Below are 18,389 nucleotides of genomic sequence, written 5' to 3' on the forward strand. Positions count from 1 at the left end.
AAGACAGGACCTACTATCTTTGATCTACTTCATGCCAGTACATGAAAACAAGATCTGCTTTCTTTGATCTGCTTCGCCACCAGTATGGGAAGGCAAGATCAGCTTTTTTTCTGATCTCTGATCTACTTCACGCCAGTACATGAAGACAAGATCTGTTATCTTTCAACTCGCTCCATCGCTTTCAGGAGATAAGGTTTTATGATTCCACCGACCTGTTCTCTATGGAACATGACCTGTATGATGAACCTAATTATGCCTAGTGATTAGGATGTCATGATCAAATGAATCAAATGCTCCTAACTAGACGTGTGTGAATGACATTTGAATGTTGTGTCATGAAAAATGAATATTGAATGTTTAAAGTCATTATTGCTCATTAAGGCTTCCTTTGTGACAACAACGCTTCGTCAAAACTTGGAAATCTTAATCTTGACTCTTGACCCCTAGATATCTTCGACCTTTTAACCCGGTGAAGTCTAAACAATAGTCCTGCTTCAGGCTCCTGCATTATTTAGAAATTTCTAGAGTAATATGAAAAACTTCCCTTGTGAAAGTTTTGCTAGTCCATTAATCGTCATTCTAATGCAACATGCTTGCGAAAAGATCATAACGATAACATAAACAAAATTAATTTGGGAGCATAGCTCGCAATGGGTTGTCAATGATAGAGGAATTGTCTGGGGACATTTATATTGCAAAAGAGAATGAAATATTCTAAAACAACGAATTCAATACAAATACTATGATCAGGTGCCCCAGATATCTCTGCTTGAATTCCTCTATACAACTTTCGAAGACCCTTCTGAATTCAACACGTGTTTAGGAGATTCACAGTATTTTGTTGATGCCCCAAGATGTCGTCTATTCCTTTCTGCCGATTTAGGTACCACAAGACTACTACGTGACAATCAAAATTTTAGCCGCCCTTTTCGGGTTTTCAACTCAAATCCCCTTTGGTCTCAAGGTGCCCTTTGCGAGTTTTCACCCTAGCCTCTCCATTTTTTTTTTGGATTTTTTTTTTGGAATCAAAGCGCCCTTTGCGGGTTTTCACCTTGGTTCCCTCCCTTCTTCAAGTAAAGTACCTCTTCACTGAATCTGAATTTACCAGATTAGGCAAATTTTTCCCATCCATTTCAGCCAGGATCAGGGCTCCTCCAGAAAAGGCCTTTTTTACAACATAAGGACCCTCCCAATTCGGCATCCATTTCCCCCTAAAATCCTTTTCTAGAGGAAGAATTTTTCTCAACACCAGATCCCCCTCGTGAAATTCTCTGGGTCGGACTTTCTTGTTGTAGGCTCGCATCCTTCTTTTCTGGTACATCTGACCGTGCTGAATAGCCTTTAGCCTCTTTCCCTCTATCAAGTTCAACTGATTGTATCGAGATTGAACCCATTCCGCTTCATCCAATTGTAGCTCAGACAAAACCCGGAGAGAAGGGATTTCAACTTCAATGGGCAAGACTGCCTCCATGCCATAAACTAAGGAGAAAGGCGTTGCCCCGGTGGAGGTCCTGGTTGACGTTCGATAAGCAAGGAGGGCAAACGGTAATTTCTCGTGCCAGTCCCTGTAAGTCTCAGTCATCTTCCCAACAATCTTCTTTATATTTTTATTGGCCGCTTCTACTACACCATTCATTTTCGGGCGATACGGCGACGAATTGTGATGTCTGATCTTGAATTGACTGCAGACCATTCAAATTCAATACATTGTAGGATATGATCCTTTCAGGCATTCTATACCGACATATGATCTCTCTCTTCAAGAACTTACTGACTGATGACTTTGTAACATTAGCATACGAAGCAGCTTCTACCCATTTGGTGAAGTAGTCAATAACCACGAATATGAAACGATGCCCATTTGAAGCCTTCGGCGATATTGGCCCGATAACATCCATACCCCACATGGAGAAAGGCCATGGAGACGTCATGACATGAAGAGGTGAAGGAGGTGCTTGCATTTTATCACCATAGATTTGACATTTATGGCACTTCTTGGAATAATTGATGTAATCCCCTTCCATGGTAGACCAGTAGTACTCGAATCTCATAATCTGCCTAGCCATTGTAAACCCACTGGCATGCGTTCCGCAGATGCCCTCATGGACTTCCTCCAGAATTTTCTTTACTTCTACGGCGTCCACACATCTTAACAGTACCTGATCTTTTCCCCTCTTGTACAAGAACTCCCCATCTAAGACGTAATCAATGGCTAGTCTTCTCAGAGTTCTCTTTTCATTCTCCGTTGCCTGGCCAGGATACTCACGATTTTTTACATACCGTAGTATATCTTGATACCAAGGACTATCATCGATTTCCTCTTCTTCAATATTGTAACAATGAGCCGGGTCTTCATAGATACTCATTTGGATTGGTTTCATATCCCCATGTCTGTTCAGCTTGATCATGGAAGCTAAGGTAGCTAGTGCATCAGCCATCTGGTTCTCATCTCGTGGGAGATAGCAAAAGGTGATGTCCTCAAACTCCTTAATCAATTCGAGGACCAACTTTTGATAACTGATTAATTTGGGATCTCTCGTTTCCCATTCACCCCTGAGCTGATATATCACCAATGCTGAATCTCCATAGACCTCTAGCACTTTGATTCCTCGCTCTATAGCTGCACGAATACCCATGACGCATGCTTCATATTCTACCATGTTATTTGTACAATCAAAATCCAATTTGCAAGTGAAAGGATAATGATCACCATTCGGGGACACTAGGACTGCCCCAATTCCATTGCCCACAGCGTTCGAGGCTCCATCAAAGTTTAGCTTCCAACTGTGACCTTCTTGGGGTCTTTCTTCAGTAGCGGCTACACACATCAGGTCTTCATTTGGGAAATCAAAACTCAATGGCTCGTAGTCCTCCAGAGCTCTACTAGCTAGAAAGTCAGCAATTGCACTCCCTTTCACAGCCTTTTGGTTCACATAGACAATATCAAATTCAGACAAGAAATCGCCATCGGCCATTCTCCCATTCAAAGCAGCTGACTCAATCATATACTTTAACGGGTCTAACTTTGAGATCAGCCAAGTCGTATGGTATAACATGTACTGCCTTAACCTTCGGGTTGTCCAAATCAATACACAGCATAATTTCTCAATAGGCGAATATCTCATTTCACAACAAGAATTTCTTCTTTGAGATAATATATCGCCTTTCTCTCCTCCCGCTTTCATCATGTTGACCTAACACACACCCCATGGAATTGTCAAATACCGTTAGATACAATATCAGAGGCCTATCCGGGTTAGGTGGTGACAGCACTGGAGTATTAGACAAATACTGCTTCACCTTGTTAAAAGCTTCTTCGCATTCTTTATCCCAAGTACCAGGATTATGTTTCTTCAGAAGACGAAATATAGGGTCACATTTCTCAGTCAGTTGTGGAATGAACCTAGCGATGTAATTCAGTCTTCCGAGAAAACCCCGAACTTCTTTCTGAGTGCGAGGTGGAGGTAAATCTCGTATTGCCTTGACTTTGTCTGGGTCAATCTCGATTCCCTTTTCACTGACTATGAAGCCTAGCAACTTTCCTGACCTGGCCCCAAAAGTGCACTTCGCTGGATTAAGCTTGAGCTGGAACTTTCTCAATCTTAAGAATAACTTTCTCAAGACCCGCACATGTTCGCCCTCCGTTCTAGATTTCGCGATCATATCATCAACATAAACCTCGATTTCCCTGTGCATCATGTCATGGAACAAGGCTACCATGGCTCTTTGGTATGTCGCTCCTGCATTCTTCAATCCAAATGGCATCACTTTATAACAAAACGTTCCCCATAACGTAATGAACGTAGTCTTCCTCATATCCTCGGGATGCATCTTTATCTGATTATACCCAGAAAAACCATCCATGAAGGAAAACAATGAAAAGCCCGCAGTATTGTCTACCAATGTGTCGATGTGGGGCAATGGGAAGTTATCCTTTGGACTAGCCCTGTTTAAATCCCGGTAATTTACACACATTCGTACATTTCCATCTTTTTTTAGAACTGGTACGATGTTAGCCACCCACTCAGAATACTTGACTTCTTGCAGAAATCCGGCATCAAACTGCTTTTGGACCTCCTCCTTTATCTTCAACACGATATCAGGCCTCATCCTTCTGAGTTTTTGCTGCACTGGCTTACAATCTTCTCTTATAGGGAGACGATGGACCACCATGTCGGTACTCAACCCCGGCATATCCTGGTATGACCATGCAAACACGTCCTTGAACTCTCGGAGTAATTCAATGAGGTCCTGTCTTGTCTTTGCAAAGATAACCGATCCGATCTTCACCTCTTTACCCTCCTCTAAGCTCAAGACTTCTATTGATTCCCTGTGAGGTAGGATTTGTTTCTCGGCCCTTTCTACCATCTTTGACAAGTCAAGAGACAGACCCCAGTCTTCGTTGTCTTCAAAATCATGCGATCCCTCTAAACACATGTTTCGTTCAAAAGGAGACTCTAAATTTGTAAGAGTGACATTCGCATCATTGATATCGTGGGACCTGTTATAAGTATGAAAAACAATATGGATTCAGGAATTTGTTTGGTGCAATATGGTCATAAATGAAATGCAAGTGTAGTTTAAGAAAAACTTAAAATAACTGCTCTTATGGAAAGAAAGATTTGCTCCAAAAATGATTGCAAACATGAACTTTATTAAAATAACGATTTTCTGGACATGAGCCTATTTCACAAAGGAATCCTTATCACTTCTAGGCTAAAAAGCAATAAGGGTGTTCTGGACATTACTCTGAGGAAATCCTAAATACTACAGGTATTTCTTCTGCAGTCCAGTTGTTTAGCTCCCTTTCCGACTCGTAAGGACGAATATATGGCAAAGTTCTTCCTTGCGTCGATTCTTCATACACGGCATGAATACTCCCTAGCTCCGTGTTAATACTTCTGACCCCTAACATTCCTTGATAGATGAATCCTCCTGATGCAAAAGTCTTGGATAGGTGAGGAAAGGTCATGGGTTCCCATTTGACTTCATCACCTGTCAAGCGAGCCCTTCTCCTCACTCGCTTCTTTTCCTGCTCTATCCTCTTCTGCCTAGCATCTGGCTTGTATCCTAAGCCAAAACGGTCCTGCTTATCTTTCAACACTGGAGCCTCAACTCGGCCCTGAAGATATCTCCCCAATCCTCTTCTCGGCAAAGCTCCCTTTCCAACAGTCAACTGCAGACCCATCTCTGTGGTCTTGGATATTCTCGGCATCGGGATCTTGTTTCCCTCACGGATGAATGTTGCATTTACAAACTCCAAGGAACGGAAAGAGCATTCGATTGCATCATCGCTCGTTTCTAGATAAGGCGCATCATTGGTCACAGATGCAATGATATCTTCTTCAGCGTCTATCGTCACAACCCTGCCTTCTGACACCAGCTTCAGTTTTTGATGTAACGATGACGGTACCGCACCTGCTGAATGAATCCATGGCCTTCCTAATAGGCAACTGTAAGAAGGCTTGATGTCCATAACTAAGAAGTCCACCTCATAAATAGTTGGGCCAATTAACAGGGGAATGTCAATTCTTCCCATGACCCCCCTCTCAGTACCATCAAATGCTCGAACCACGTTCTGACACGACTTCATATGCGAACTATCCACAGGTAGCCTGTTGAGCGTGGATAGGGGCAATACATTTAATGCCGATCCATTGTCTACCAGAACTCCCGGCAATATGCACCCTTTACACCTTGCAGTGATGTGTAAAGCTCTAGTAGATCCCATACCCCCAGGTGGTATTTCGTCATCGCTGAAAGAGATGAAGTTATCAGCGCTTATATTGCCGACCAGTCGATCCAACTTGTTAACAGAGATATCATCGTCCATATAAGTTTCATTTAGCACATTCAGTAGTGCATTTCGATGTCCCTCCGAGTTTAGGAGTAAAGTTAGCACAGATATGCGAGCTGGTTGTTTGTACAGTTGCTCCACAACGCTGTACTCGCTATGTTTTATGAACTTCAAGAACTCTTTAGCTTCCTCCTCCTTGATTGGTTCATTGACCACCAATTTAGGTTTGACCGCCTTCTTCTTCTTTCCAATCGAAGTTTCTTCTCTTATTGGCTCTACTCGAGCCTTCTCCTGTTCGTCATGCCCTCCTTCATCATGGTCCTCTTTATTAATTACATCCTCCTTCCCTGGGATTGTCACATTACAATTGTAATTCCAAGGAACCCTCCTGTTATCCTTGTAAGTAAACACGGTCGATTTTTGAATGATGACCTTTAGTGCTACTCGCGCTCCAGCCTCACTATTCTTAGGTCGTGAGATGATGACCACAGGATGGTTAGCCTTTGGAACTCCCAATGCCAACTCTGACGTACATACATGATTCTCCTTCTGAACTCCTTCACAAAATTCCATCTCCTTATTATCCATCATACCCTGTACCACGGCTCTGAACTTCGTACACTCTTGGATTTCATGTCCCATTTCACAGTGGAACTCACAGTAATTCCTCCTCTTCTCACAGCTTTCTTCTGAAACAATTAGTCCCCTTTTCACCATATCTTTCCAGACCCATCTCAAAAGAGTCTTCACGTCCGCAATGTCTGCCCTGATTTTTCTGTCCTCGCCCATCATATTTATTCCGCTGTCAGTATGGTTTGGTAATGGTTTTTCTGCTTTGGTGGCTTCATCAAATTTAACGACACCCATACCAATGAGCCTTTCAACCACCTTTTTGAAGGCGATACAGTTTTCTATGGAATGCCCCGTGATTCCCGCATGATAGTCGCACTGTACATTTGCGTCATACCATTTGGGGTACGGGGGCTGTAAGGGCTTCAGAAGAAAGGGGAAACTACATGTGCGTCGAATAAGTTTCGGTATAATTCCCTGTACGACATAGGAATTGGCGTGAATTGGGGCCTCTCCGTATTCCGCCTTGTACCGACCTCCTGTCCCGACGAGCTTTGCCGATTGGCAGCCACCTTTTCTGGCTGACTCACTGTTACTGACTTCGAGTAACCCTTGTTGTACATGCTCGCGTTGTTCACCTCGTTTTCCTTCCTCTTCGAAGCTGATCTTCTGTTACCCTCTCCAGCATCGATCTTCCCACTCCTGATGGCATTCTCAATCATCTCACCGTTCATGACTATGTCAGGGAAGCTTTTTGTGGCACTTCCTAACATATGTGTAATGAATGGTGCCTTCAGGGTGTTAATGAACAACATGGTCATTTCCTTTTCCAAGAGCGGTGGTTGAACTTGGACCGCGACCTCCCTCCATCTCTGTGCGTACTGCCTAAAGCTTTCGCTCGGCTTCTTCTCCATGTTTTGATGGGTGATTCTATCAGGAGCCATGTCTGTCACATGACTATATTGTTTCATGAATGCTTGCGCCAAGTCCCTCCATGAACCAATCGTAGCTCGACTCAACTGATTGTACCACTTGGATGCTGCCCCTGCAAGGTTGTCTTGGAAGTAATGTATTAATAGCTGGTCATTATTAACGTATCCAGCCATTCGCCTGTAGAACATGGTGATATGAGCCTCTGGGCAAGTCGTTCCATTGTACTTCTCGAATTCAGGCATCTTAAACTTATGAAGGAGAACAAGATCTGGCACTAAACTCAGCTCTTTTGCGTCAATGCCTCAATAACTTTCAGTGACTTCCATCGCCTTGAACTTCTCTTCGAGCCACCTACATCTTTCTTCCAACTGTCTCGGTAACTCCTCTTTCACTCTTTCCTTCTCAACCACTTCATCAAAGTCAGGAATGGCAGAGTTAATAGGATTATTTTCGGGATTAAAACCCGGCCCAGTTTGGAGGTTCGAAACACCAGCTCGAAATTACTGAGGCATGATGGTGACAGTAGATTTGCGCGGGTATTCAGCTTGAGCTCACTCATGCGGAGGGGTGAAACTTGGAGGATAGAAAAGTTCATCATCATTTCCCTCATCGACATCTGCCATGGGGCCCTTTCCTTTGTCACCTCCCTTAGTTATCAGTCGGGTTAACTTTGCCACTATATCCTCTTGAGATTCCCGTATCTTCTCAGACATCTCTTGTTTCATCTTGTCTAACCGCTCCTGCATTTGTAGCTGAAGCCGGTCTTGCATATCCTTCTGGTACTGTTCGAGCTTCTCTAATCTCTGATCCATATCTTTTGTCTTTGCTCGAGTGTCGTATCGATGTCGGGTTGGTTGGTTGGTTTCCAGGTTAACTGAGCAATAATTTTAACTTATTAGGATTTAATAAAGGTCTTTAATGCATATGATGTGATGCTAATGCATATGATGCGATGCATGAGGTGAATGCAAAAAAGACGTTAATTATAATTCAATTCCACTCAGAAAACTTTACTAGAGAAAAAAATTTCTTTACATAAAACAGCTATAAATACGGCTTTGCCCTAACACTTAGAACTTTAATCTCCCTAAGTAATGATGCCAACTTCGCTTCGATCGATTCGATTCATACTTCACACTTAGTACATCAGCTTGTACTGACAAAGCCTGCAAGTGCTCAGCTACCCCTTGAATCTGAACCACAGCTTCTCCCATGATGTGATCCCTGCTTGCAACTTGATCCTGAAGATAGTGAAGCTGTTCATTTTGATGATCTTCATTTGCTTCCAGATGTTCAATTCTGGCTTCATAGTCTTGTAATATTGCCTCCAGTTCGACCACCCTAGATTTTAATCCATCCTTTTCGCTCTGGCTTTCGGACAAACTCCTCTCAAAGGACTTATTTTGCTTTTGAGCCTCCTGAAATCTCTTTTCCCACCTATCAGCCTTGACCTTTTCTTCTTGAACTTCTTGACGCCACTGCTCTGAGGTTTTTCCTAATCCAGCAGTTCTCATTGACATACGTAGCCTCTTATAATCCGTCTTCAAGCTATTCAAATCCTCCTCAGCTTTGCGCTTTTCTTTCCTCAGGCCTTCGGTTTCCAGCTTCTAAACATCCACATCCAGCTTTAGACTCATCTTTTCCTCCTCCATTTGCCCTATCTTATTCTCAAGCTCAGAATTTCTTCTTTCAAAATCTTGTTTTATGATTTCTAGCTCGGAAGGGACCCTATGTACATGCTTTTCTACTAATTGGCTGTCTCCTTGACCTGATACAGGTATATTATCATTGACCCTCCTACCCAGCCAACTGATATATTCAGGAGTCATCGACGGACCTACTGACAATCTCTTCAATCGACGAGTCTGCCTCCAAGCATTTGTCATTTCTCGAATCTTTTTCTTGTAACCATCACACTTATACGAGAACTCACTTTGAGCTAATCCTTGGGTTGTAGGTACGAACTGCCTCGATCTATACTGCCTCAATACCAGTAACGGTGCATAACCAATAGCTCCCCAAATCCCAAGTAGAGGAACCCAATCGAAATCTCCACATCTATACAATATATCATCTGACAGCAACCAAGGAGCACTCCACTCAATGTCCTCCTCTTGAAGATTCTGAAGAATTGCAATCCATCTTTCTTCTAAGACCCCATCTTGTATCGGTATTTCTACTATTTCTTTTAAGGGCGAATAAGTTTTAGAAAAAACTCGATAAGAAAATTTATCAACCTTCCTGAAATAACTGTGAAACCATACCAAGAGAAGCTGCGCACATCCAATGAATCTTCCTTCACCTACTCATCGGCATTCGTTCAGTGACCTGAAAGTTTCTGCTAAAATTGCTGGAACCGGTGTGACTCCTTTATCAAGTCGATCAAAAAGATCAGTGACTGCTTCATCGATATGTCCCAAGGCTTTGGGAAAGACAACTAGGCCGTAGATGCTCAAAGCAAAAACATCAACCCTCTTCTTCGTGTCTGGATGTACTTGAATTAAATCTCTCAGATTCTTCCAAGGAATACATTTGCTATCTCCCTTCTGTTTGATTCGTACTGCGACCCATTGCTCACTCATCCCAGTTATATTCACCAACTTCTTCAGAAAGGTTGGAACATTAGCAGCTCTTGAATAGGCTTTGTCCACTTGAATTTTTTAACAACGAAGCAATGCCGTGTATTCCTCCACTGTAGGCACTAAATCAACACTTCCAAAGGTAAAACAACAATAAGCCAAATTCTAAAATTGGGCTAAGGCATGGAACAGGCGCTTATCCACCTTTACGTCGAGCAAGTAAGATAGGTCTCCATAGCTAGAGTAGAAGAGCTGTTTAATCTCATCATTCCACTGATCCCAAATTTCCTTTAGTTCCTGTAGGCTATTCTGAGTCACGCTAACACGAGTGAAGTCCCACAACTCTGACACATACCCCTCGGCCAAACTATCACCTTTCTCTTGTTGTGTTGTCTCAGACCAAGTTTGGACAGCCGCATTATTTTCCACCTTATCAAGAAACCCTTTTTCCATGATAAACTTTCATTTAGCAACTGAATATGAACTAACGCCCTTTTAGGATGAAATGCTATGCAATAATGATGTCATGCAATCAAAACAAAAGAAACCCGAGTCAGTATCACAGATAGAGATATAAACAAGCATAAAATAGCAAGAAACACCTAAACAGGAATCCCCTAGGGTTTTGGGATAGTTCTACCTAGGTCTAGTTCCTAAAGCTCGCTATATGAGGTTTAGTTTCTAGAGTAAAGGTACCCAAACCAACAGATTCCTCGATCCTCACCCATTATAGGCTCATGTGGATCGAGTTCGGTTCAGGGGGACACATTTTCCTATGGCTGCACGGAGATGAAAATCTCACGAAGACATAGGTATGGATGTATCCCGGAAGCGGTCCACTACCCTGCACGGAGGTGAAAACCTCACGAAGGACTAGTTTTTGGCTCCCACTTAAAGGGTAAAATGCAAAATGCAAATGCAAGGTTACCAACATACCAAGATGAAAAAACGATAAATGCGAAGGGAACTCATGAATTTTTTAAAACTTTTGATTTTTGACACAAAGACAAATATAATCAGTTTATGGCTCGACTCTCAAATGTCCCCAGCAGAGTCGCCAAGCTGTCGAAACCGTTTTTTGAAAACAAAAATTTTAGTTGTCGACTTTTAAAAATAAAACTGGAGTCACCAGCGATCCTTTTATTAAGGTGTGATCGGCCCACCTTAAAAAAATATTTTGGCCTACGAATTTTGAGAAAACGAGTCCGGGAGTCAATTACGCACGAGGAAGGGTTAGCACCCTCGTAACGCCCAAAATCGGTACCAAATTGATTATTTGATGTCTTAGTGTCGAAAGTTAAAAAAAGATTTTAAAATAAGCTTGAATGATGAAATTTGCAAAAGCATAACCAATTGTTCAAGTCATGTAAAGAAATCGAATCCCAATACGTTAGGGTACGATTCCTCATAATCCCCGAACTTTGAATATCATTTTTATTTTATGCGAAAATCTTCATTTCGAGAAAGTAACAGGCCACACCCAATACGTTAGGGCACAACAAGTTAAGTTCCCAAAAATGATTTTTATGCTCATGCATTTTGAATAAAGAATATTCTCGGTCATTTAAGATTAACAAAGAAAATCAGAACCCAATACGTTAGGGCTCAATTTCCCTCGAAAATCCCAAACCTCAAATAATGCTTTTATTCAAAAAAAACCTTTAAATCAAGAAAAATGATTTTGGTATATCGAAAAAACCAAGATTTATTTTCCAAAGGGTATGTTAAAAATTAATGTACAATATGAAACAAATATGTTAATTTAAAATATATATATATACATGTACTTACAAAATATGTAAACACAAGCACAATATACAAGTAAATTTGAAAAATGTGTATGCATATATTTAACATACATATACAAGTGTATGCATGTAAAAAACATGTACAATGAACTTATAATAATCTCCAACAATATGCATGTAGATTTCAAAGAAAGTACGATATGTACAAAAATAAGGAAAATACATATGTATTGTAAAATATAAGTGTACATACATATATACTTATTTATAAAGGCTATGAAAACAAAAAGGAAAAAAAATATATGTATATATAAATTATGCATGTATTAAAATATGTATATGTATATATGAACATATATGAATGCAAAACTATAGGAATAAAATAATGTAAAAACAAATATGAAAGTATGAGGGTATGTATATATTTACGGAATAAAACAAATGTATAAATATATATATATAATATAATATATATAAAAGTTAAAAGAGATAAAATAAAAAAATATAAAACGTATGTAAAATGCATGTATTTATATAAGTTTTAAGAATATATATATTATAAAGAAATATGTATATATACTATATACTAAAAATGCGTGCATACATAGAGAAATAATAATAAATGATAATAAATTATATAGTGATAATTTTAAAAATTTAAAAATAAAAAAAATTGCAAAAAACAAAAAAAAAATGAAATTAAAATTGAACGAGGACCAATTTGAAACGCACGCATTATATTAGGGGGGCCAAATGGAAATAATCCCTTCCCCGAAGCGGTGCGCAGCAATAAGGACCAATTTGAACCAAAAATAAAATATGCGGCCCAATTTTAAAAAAAAGCAAAACAGGTTTAATCGAAGCGCGCTGCAAAAAGGAGGGACCAATTGCGCAAATTCACCCTTTAATGCCAGAACGCGCGGATCCTTCCCTCCGGGTCGGGTCACCGCGCGGGTCATGGCCTTCCAAACGGCGCCGTTTTGTCCTTCTATTTAAAAGAAAATTCTTTTTTTTTTAAAAAACATAAATCAGCAACCCCATTAAAAAACAAAAAAAAAACAAAGAGCAAACGCTCTGTTAGGGTTCTTGAACCCATTTTCTTTTGGGCCGCCGCCGCAACTCGCGTCCGCCGCGATTTCACCGAGAACGGTGATCGGATAAGCGATACGATGGGCTCTGAAGGTAAGTTTCTGTCCTTTGTTTTTAATAAAAGAAAAAAATAGATAAATAAAATAAAATAGGCTGAGAAATAAAACGCAAATCACCTTAAAAAAAACTTTCCAATATTTTCTTTTGTATTTCTCTGTATATTTCTCTGTTTATTTCTCTGTTTCCCCGTCCCCCTTTTACAAAATCAAACGGCTTTATATAGCCTGAAACTTATTTGTTTTACACTATATTTTCGCTAATGGACTCTCTGAGTCCGTGTTTGCAGGTGCGTGGAGAGTTTGGCATGCGTGGAGGCCGAAACTTGCGACGTCCGGATCTTCTTGGAGGTGCTTTGAAGCGGGGAGTTCTTGTGACTCTTGGCAAATCTTGCTAGGGTTCTCCTTTTTTGGGGGGGTTAAGGCTAGGGTTTAATTTGGGCTTTGTAAAAATTGGGCTATGTCCCATTATTTATTCCACCCGGGCCTGGGCCAATTTGGGCCTACTACAGAGCCATTAAGTGATAACGTGATAGTTGATGTAGAAAATGATGATATAGGGCTAATATGGTGTTTGATGTGGAAATGATAATGTGGTAACTAATGCAATGAATTAATTGTTTTTTTAATTATTTATGAGGATTTTTTATTAAGCCTAAAAATTTAGCAAGTATAAAAAATTATAAAAATATTATAAAAAAAAGTTATAGAAAATAATATAAAATTATTCAAATTTATAAAAGAATATAGATTTTTTTTGTTATTTTGGTTTCTTTATTAAGGAAACGTGGAGCTTAAAGTGTGATGATGATCGAATTTGTTTGAGGTGCTTAGCAAGCCGTTTAAGTGACAATGAATTTAGTATTTGATGACTTAAGTTTTAAGGTGAGTGATGAATAATGATTTTGGTTGAATAAAGATGATGTATGTTTTGGGGTTGTCCTCAAATCCCGATCTCACTATATATACAAGGTGACTGTATATGATAAGTCTTTATTATAAAGACTCGATCAAACTACTTTCTGTATTATTAAATGATTCAATTTAATGTAAATATTATTAAATAGAATTAATATTTATGATTTAAAAAATATTATTTATTATTAACAAAATTAATTTTTTTTTAAATTATGATTCTACAAATGAATCTCTTTTTCAACTTCCTATAATAGGACTTAGCAGTTGCCTTCACCATAGGACTTAGCAGTTGGTCCATATATGAATGTTCCCCATCCCTTAACTTAATAAGAGCTAGCCCTAATGGCCCAAAATGCAAAAGGTTGTTGTCGAGTTTGCCAAAGCTAATTTGAAGTAGGTGAAGTGCTTGATATGCTAGAGAACCACTAAACCCTCACCAATGATTCAAGCCCAGACCAGGCCTAACCATATACATACTTATTTTTTTATATAATTGTGTGTTAGCCCCCATGGTTTGGAGGAGAAAATTAGAATAAGAAAAAGCATGTGGAACTAGACCTGTCCATGGGCCGGATCACCTGACCTAGCTCGAAGGCCTGCCTAAAAAGTAAGAGGGTTTAGGTAAAAATCTAGGTCTAAAAAATGGGTTTGGGCAAAAAAAAAAAAGACTCGTTTAGAGCATCAGGTAAGACTTTTTTCTCCGGCCCGAATATACAAAATAAAAAAAATTAAAACTACAATTTTTTATTATTATTTTGTTGCTATTTTCTTTTTTTTCACTATTTTGCTACCATTTCACAATTATGTTGCTACTATTTTATTGTTATTGTATAACTCTTGTTTTATTGTTAATTTTGTTACTATTTTAGAGGCATTTACTTGTTAAGTTGCACATATCTTAGTGTTATTTAAGTATACATCTTTTTAAAAAATTTATTTTCAATTTGTTGAGAAACATTTATTTTAATGTTATTAGTATTTTTGATGTATTATATATATATATATATATATTTAAAAGTATATAAAAATTAATATGGATGGACCAAGCTGGGTCGAGATTTTAGCATTTTTATTCAGGTCGGACTTAAACAAAAATTTAAGCCCATTTTTTAAGCCGAGTCGAATCTAAACCTAACAAATGGGCCTAATTTTTTATTGAACTCAACCCATAACCTACCTCACCCCACCTGATGAGTCCATGTTCTATTTAAATCTTTTACTATTTTAATATTTTTATTATGTTTTTTTATTTCATGTTATACATACGTTTATAGTATTATATATTTAAATTTTGATATAATAATTATTTTATTTTTATTAATTTTAACATATTTACATATTTTTACTGTATATTTTGCGTTTGAAAATGTTTTTATCAAAGTTCAATTTAGATGTTTGGTGAAATTTAAAACTAATAGTAGCAATGAAATATAATGGTAAAATTAATTTGTTTTGTATTCAAAACCAATAAAATAGTAAGGTGGGAATAGAAATAAATATTTAATATTGCTATACCAACTGTCGAAACCGCTTTTTTGAAAACAAAAAATTTTAGTTGTCGACTTAAAAACAAAATCTGAGTCGCCACCGATCCTTTATTAAGGTATGATCGCCCACCTTAAAAATAATTTTGGTCTCGAAATTTGAAAAAAGCAGTTCGGAGTCGATTCATACGAGGAAGGATTAGCACCTCGTAACGCCCAAAATTGGTACCAAATTGATTTTTAATGCCTCGGTGTCGAAAATTTGAAAATATTTTAAAAGGAAGCTTTTATTTCATGAATGGATTAAAATAAAAGACATTCAGTATTTCAAAGAAATAAAACACCACACCCAGTGAGTTAGGGCACAATGTTTTAAATCTTCAAAATACCGAATATTGCCTTTTGCTTTTGAAAATTCTTATTTCGAGAAGAAAATGTCATGACCATGAAGTTAGGACCCAACATTTTGAATTCGAGAATAAGTTTTTATTTAAAATTTGAATTTATTACAAAACAAATATTTGGCTTTCTAAGCTCCTCGAAAAATAACCGCGATCCAGTAAGTTAGGACACGATCTTTCACGAGAATCATGAATGCCAAACATTTGGAATTTTTTTTAAAAAAAATAGGATGATTAAATACTTTGAGAAAATCAAAAAGATATATTTTTTTTAAAGAGGTGCCAAAAGAAAGGTTAAGGTATAACATGAAACAGAGTACTCTAATTTCAAACATATATGAATGATTATTTACAAAAATATAGACAAGTAGGTATAATATACAAATAAATTTACAAGCATGCTTATATGATTACAAAAGTAAAAATAAAACAAATGTTTTCAAAAATAGAATATAAAAGATATATATGTTTTGTAAAAATGCATGTATTTATAAAAAAATATATTAAGAAATTATGAAAATGTATATATATATGTATATAGAAGTTAAGAAATAAAATGAAAATAAAAAATGTATTAAATGTGTGCAGATATGCATATACTACATAAAATGCATTTATATATATATATATATATATTGTAAAGACATGCAAGTATACTAGGGGAAAAATGCATATATATTCATTAAATAAGAGAATGACATATGTACAAATAAAATAATGACAATTATAATAAATAATATAATAATACATAATGATATAATATAATAATAAATAAATAATTAAATAGTAAAATAGTTCAAAAATGGATTAAATTGAGCAAAAGAAAAGAAACAAATTCGAAATAAATGAAAAAAGGACCACTTTGAATGCGCAAGAAACAAGGGAGGACTAAAAGGGAAATTATTCCCGCCTTCCCCAAAACGCTGCGCAGTGATGGGCCAAATTGAAGCAAAATTGAAATCTGCGAACCAATTTAAAAAAAAAGAAAAACAGGATTTAATTTGAAACGCGTTGCAAAAGGGAGGGGCCAATTGCGCAAATTCCCCATTGAAGCCAAACGCGCGAATCCTCCCCTTCGGGTCGGGTCACCGCGCGGGTCAGGGCCACTAAAACGGCGCCGTTTTGAACGTTATTTAAAACAAAATTTTCCCCTTCTAAAATCATTTGAAACCGAGTGAAGGGAAAAAAAATGAAAAAAAATCTCTTAGGTGCTCTGCTAGGGTTTGACCCCTAGCGTCCTCGCCTCACCCTCATTACCTTGCCGCGCTCCGATCACGACGGAGATGGCTACCGGTCTGACGTCCTCGGTGAATGGGGTAAAATCCTTCCCCCTTTTCCTTGCTTTTCCTTTTTAAAAAACGCAAAAAAGAAAAGATAGAAAAAATAAAAACTACAGAACTCGATTCACCTTTTAAAAAATAAATTCGTATTCTCTGCTTTTGCTCTCGATTTCTTTGTCTATTCAAAATCCGTCCTCTTTTACAGATTATAGAAGGGCCTTTTATAGGCCGAAAAAAGAAACAAAAATACAATTATTTTGCTTGCTTTTTCTCTTCGGAGTCTTTGAGTCCGCATTCGCAGGTGAACGTGGAGCAAACGGCGCGCGTGGGGTGGTCGATTCCGAGACGTGTGGCGCCTGGGAACTGCTGGAGGCGGAGTTGGGTAGATATGCGGCTGCTGGGTGCATTCGGGGCTAGGGTTCTCTTTTTCTTTTTTTTGTTTTTGGTGTATTGGGCTTGTGCGGGCCTGTATTTGTTGGACTGTTAACTTTGTTTGGACTTGGGTCAATTGGGCCCTACTACAGCTGCCCCTCTTTGCTCGTTGTCGTGAAACGAGAACAGAGCAAAGACTATAAGGCCCAATTGCACCTGGCCATATTGAGCCTTAACTTCTTCAGTGCTTCTATTTTTCAGGTAGCCTCGTTCCATCCTACTGCATCTTCAAAGGTACAGGAACTGGTGCTTTAAACCACTCCACTGCAATGTCGGGGAGATAGGATTCATATGCTGTAGCTTCTCAAAAGAACAAAATCTGCTATCTTTAATCTGCTCCACTACAACTTCAGGGAGATAAGTCTTATAGCTTCAACTTGTTCTGCTACAATTTAAGGGTAAATCTGATGTGATCTACTCTACTGCAACTTCAGAGAGATGAGATCTGCGGTTTTTAATCCACTCCATTGCAACTTCAAGGAGATAGGATTGGTTACTTCAGTCTGCTCCACTGCAACTTCAGGGAGATAAGACTTGTATATTCGATCTACTTCACCACCTGCATGGGAAGACAAGATCTGCTTTCAATCGATTCCACTGCCGACCGGAGAGGTAGAATTACTGGCTTCAATATACTCCACTGCAACTTCAGGGAGGTAAAATCTGCCATCTTCGATCTGCTCCACTACTGCTTAGGGAGGCAAAATCTGTAATCTTCGATCTATTTCACCGCCGGTATGGGAAGATAAAATATGTATATTCGATCCACTTCGCTACCAATATAGGAAGACAGGACCTACTATCTTTGATCTACTTCACGCCAGTACATGAAGACACGATCTGCTTTCTTTGATCTACTTTGCCACTAGTATGGGAAGGCAAGATCAGCTTTTCTGATATCTGATCTACTTCACGCCAGTACATGAAGACAAGATCTGTTATCTTTCAACCTGCTCCACTGCAACTTCGGGAGATAAGGTTTTATGATTCCACCGACCTGCTCTCTGTGGAACATGACCTGTATGATGGGCCTAATTATGCCTAGTGATTAGGATGTCACGATCAGAATGAATCAAATGCTCCTAACTAGGCGTGTATAAAT

General features: G+C 38.6%; 2 protein-coding genes across 2 annotated transcripts; both read right to left on the reverse strand.

The window, feature by feature from the left end:
• Positions 1 to 1,607: 1,607 nt before the first annotated feature.
• LOC128033727 (uncharacterized) lies at positions 1,608 to 3,005 on the reverse strand. Its single transcript, XM_052621735.1, has 3 exons — positions 2,711 to 3,005; positions 2,078 to 2,620; positions 1,608 to 1,810 (listed from the first exon to the last, which is right to left on the reverse strand). The coding sequence occupies exons 1-3, from the start codon at positions 3,003 to 3,005 to the stop codon at positions 1,608 to 1,610; spliced, it is 1,041 nt and encodes a 346-aa protein (XP_052477695.1).
• A 121-nt stretch (positions 3,006 to 3,126) lies between these two features.
• On the reverse strand, positions 3,127 to 7,089 carry LOC105793435 (uncharacterized). Its single transcript, XM_052621737.1, has 4 exons — positions 6,904 to 7,089; positions 4,749 to 6,790; positions 3,498 to 4,501; positions 3,127 to 3,323 (listed from the first exon to the last, which is right to left on the reverse strand). The coding sequence occupies exons 1-4, from the start codon at positions 7,087 to 7,089 to the stop codon at positions 3,127 to 3,129; spliced, it is 3,429 nt and encodes a 1,142-aa protein (XP_052477697.1).
• Between the last annotated feature and the right edge of the window lie 11,300 nt (positions 7,090 to 18,389).

This window comes from Gossypium raimondii, chromosome 2 (genome assembly GCF_025698545.1).
Source record: "Gossypium raimondii isolate GPD5lz chromosome 2, ASM2569854v1, whole genome shotgun sequence".
Lineage (NCBI taxonomy): Eukaryota > Viridiplantae > Streptophyta > Magnoliopsida > Malvales > Malvaceae > Gossypium > Gossypium raimondii.